The sequence below is a fragment of the Marmota marmota genome, unplaced genomic scaffold (assembly GCF_001458135.2).
Source record: "Marmota marmota marmota unplaced genomic scaffold, marMar, whole genome shotgun sequence".
NCBI lineage: Eukaryota > Metazoa > Chordata > Mammalia > Rodentia > Sciuridae > Marmota > Marmota marmota.
In genome coordinates this window covers 1,134,020-1,137,150 of record NW_026000205.1, presented here as the reverse complement: position 1 = coordinate 1,137,150, position 3,131 = coordinate 1,134,020, and the positions used below count along the sequence as shown (strand labels likewise).

The window sequence follows — 3,131 nt, the reverse complement described above, 5'->3', positions numbered from 1 at the left end:
TGCCCCCCACCTCCCCTCTTCCGCCCCCTGCCTCCTCTTCTGCCTCTGCTGACCATGCTGCTTTTCCCTTGTGCCTCTCCTGTCCCTCTCACCACCTTTGCTTCTGTCCTTGAAGGACCCCAAGGCCTCCTCTGTGCCTGGGTCTTTGTGGCATGACATCAGGGACATGTATGAGTCCGACTGTCAGACCTCGAAGAGCTCCCTGTCCTGCTGGGAGAAGGGCGTGTGGCAGGGGAGGTGACTGTCAGACTGTGCATAAGGGGTACCTTGTATCATCATGGAGGGAGCTCAGAGTATTGGAGGTGCCCGGTGGAGGCATGTAACCTGCTGAGGAGCCCAGGAGGGCTTCCTGGGGGAGGTAGTTCTGAACTGATGCTTGAAGTATATGAGTGTTTCCTAAAAAAAATATTCCCTGTGCCCATAGGAGGAGGCCTGGATTTTTTTTTTTTTTTTTTTTGATATTTATTTTTATTTTTAGTTGTAGTTGGACACAATACCCTTATTTTATTTATTTGTTTTTACGTAGTGCTGAGGATCGAACCCAGGGCCTCGCACATGTGAGGTGAGCGCTCTACCACTGAGCTACAACCCCCCCCCCTTTTTTTTTTACTGGGGATTGAACCAGGGGTACATAACCCCTCAGCCACATCCCCAGCCCTTTTTTATATTTTTTGAGAAAGGGTCTCACTGAGTTGCTTAAGGCCTCGCTAAGTTGCTGAGGCTTGTCAAGAACTTGTGGTCCTCCTACCTCAGCCTCCTGAGCCACTGGGATTACAGGGATGTGCCACCAGGCCCAGCAAGGCCTGGATTTTTGAGCAAAGGCGCAGACCACTCTTTCATTCTGTTCCTGTTTCTTTCATTCATTCACCACACATCTGTGCCAGGCCCTTGTGAGAGACACAAGACAGAGACGGGGTGGGGCACATGCTGTCATAGAGGTGGCTCAGAGCACTGTGAGAGTGCTTCCTGGAGACAGGGTTTTCAGAGTCGAGTAGGAGTTCGCCATGAGGAAAAAGTCACAGGATCCGATGTTTCACGCATTCCCTGCGCCCTTCCTCCAGCCGCCTCCATTTTGCCCCTGTGTCAAGCCCAGGAACCAGGGAAGTGTGGGACCCAGTTATGGTTCCCGAGTAGTGCCAGTGTGGCACGGGCTCTAGTGGACGAGTCCTGGGCAGGGGAGGCTCAGAGTCAAGAGTGAGATGCCTGAGCCTGGGGACTGTCACAGAAGGGAACCAGCAGAGACTTCTGTCCCCCTGGAGCCAGCAGGTCCCTGTCCCACTGTCTTAGCATGTGCTCAAGGGACTCAGTTTCCTGCTCTGTAGAACCATTACTCCTTCAGCATCCCCTGGAGGGCGGTACTTGCTCCAGAGCACGGTGCTGACAGCCCCCATCACTAACTCCCACCCCGGCCGATGCCCACCCCTGGCCTCCTCCCCGCAGATCGTCTCTTCGGCCTCCACCGACCTCCAGGACTACACCTACTACTTTGTGCCCGCGCCCTGGCTGTCCGTGAAGCTCCTGCGGCTGCTGCAGTGCTACCCTCCTCCAGGTAATGCTACGGCCCGCTGTCCATGGCTCGGAACTCCGCCCGGGCTTTGTCTTGAGCTGGGTGAACACCTCTAGCTCTTGTGCTGCTGCAGGGGTGAGGGGCGGCTCAGACCCCAGTGCTTCCTGCCCTGGCTGGGCTCCCTGCAGCGCCGCAGCCAGGGGCTGTTAGCAGGCCTGTTCTGTACGGGAGGAGACCAAGGGTTAGAGGGCTCCTGGCCCAGGGTCGCACAACTGGTCAGAGGACAGTTCCTGGCTGGTCTGTTGAGGTTTTCACCTCTGGTAGGGGGACCTTCTCCCACTGCCCACAGCCGTGACAGCTGTCCTGTATGGAACTCCTGCAGTGAGCCAGGTGCTGGGCAGGGCTGTTCCACACGCCCCCAGTAGAGCTGTGAGGAATAATTGTCTGGGAGAAGAGTCCATGTTATATAAACAGGGAGACTGAGGCCTGGTGGTAAGATGTGGCCATCCCAGGCAGAGTCTGACCCCTCCCTGGACACCTGGCCAGGCTCCCCCAAGCTTTCAGTGCCTCACCACGTGGCCTCGAGAGGCAGTGTGGGGGGACCCTGTGCTGAGGTGCTTGCACACAGGCAGTGTCACAGAACAAGTTCCCTTGAGACAGCTGGTGCCCAGCACCTGCTGCAGGCCAGGGCTGCTGTGTGCAGTCTCCACGGCCAGGTGTGCACGTGTCTGCGTGTGCATGACTGGGTGTGAGCACATCAGCATCTGTATTGTGTGTGCACACGTCTGTCTACATGTCTGTGTGAATACCTGTGTACGTGCACACCTGTGTCCATGTGCGTCCCTACGTATGTGTATGTGAGTCACCAACTGAACATATGATGCAGGTGACACCAAAGGCCCTTCCCAGCAGTGAGGCCAGTGATGAAATATTGTCTGGGGTCTCCTGCCTTCTCTGTGTTCCAGGAATTGCACACATGGCCCTGCTCCTGCATGGGGCTGGAGGAATCCCATCCAGTGCCAACTCTTCCACCAGGTGGCACTGGACTACCTGCAGTTTATTTCCAATGTGTTATGAAAAGTTTCCCAAGAGAAAAAATCCCATTACATAGACTTCATATTTTGCTGTGTCTCTACATCTGGTTCTGTTTTGTTCTGAATGGGGACAGAGCTCTTGCCTAGCATGTTTGAGGCCCCAGGTTTCATCCCCAGCACTGGAAAAAAATTATTTTTCTGAAATACTTAAAAGTAGAAATAGGGGGCTGGGGTTGGGCTCAGCGGTAGAGCACTCGCCTAGCACATGTGAGGCCCTGGGTTCGACGTCAGCAGCACATAAAAATAAATAAATTAAGTAAAGGTATTGTATCCAACTACAACTAAAAAATAAATATTTAAAAAAAGTAGAAATAGCCAGGTGTGGTGGTACACACCTGTGATCCCAGTGGCTTGGGAGGCTGAGACAGGAGGATCGTGAGTTAAAAGCCAGCCTCAGCAAAGGCGAGGCACTAAGCAACTCAGTGAGAACCTATCTCTAAATATTAAAGTACAAAATAGGGCTGGGGATGTGGCTCAGTGGTCGAGTGCCCCTGAGTTCAATCCCCAGTACCAAAAAAAAAAAAAAAAAA

The 3,131-nt window shown here is 53.7% G+C and overlaps 1 protein-coding gene across 2 annotated transcripts in view; it reads left to right on the top strand.

Moving 5' to 3' along the window:
• Window positions 1-3,131, top strand: part of Ap2a1 (adaptor related protein complex 2 subunit alpha 1) — a 28,702-nt gene that overhangs the window by 16,732 nt on the left and 8,839 nt on the right. For both annotated transcript variants that reach the window (XM_015496514.2, XM_015496513.2), the window contains exon 7: window positions 1,441-1,549. In XM_015496514.2, coding sequence (XP_015352000.1) covers window positions 1,441-1,549 — 109 coding nt within the window. The remainder of the gene's footprint in view (window positions 1-1,440; window positions 1,550-3,131) is intronic.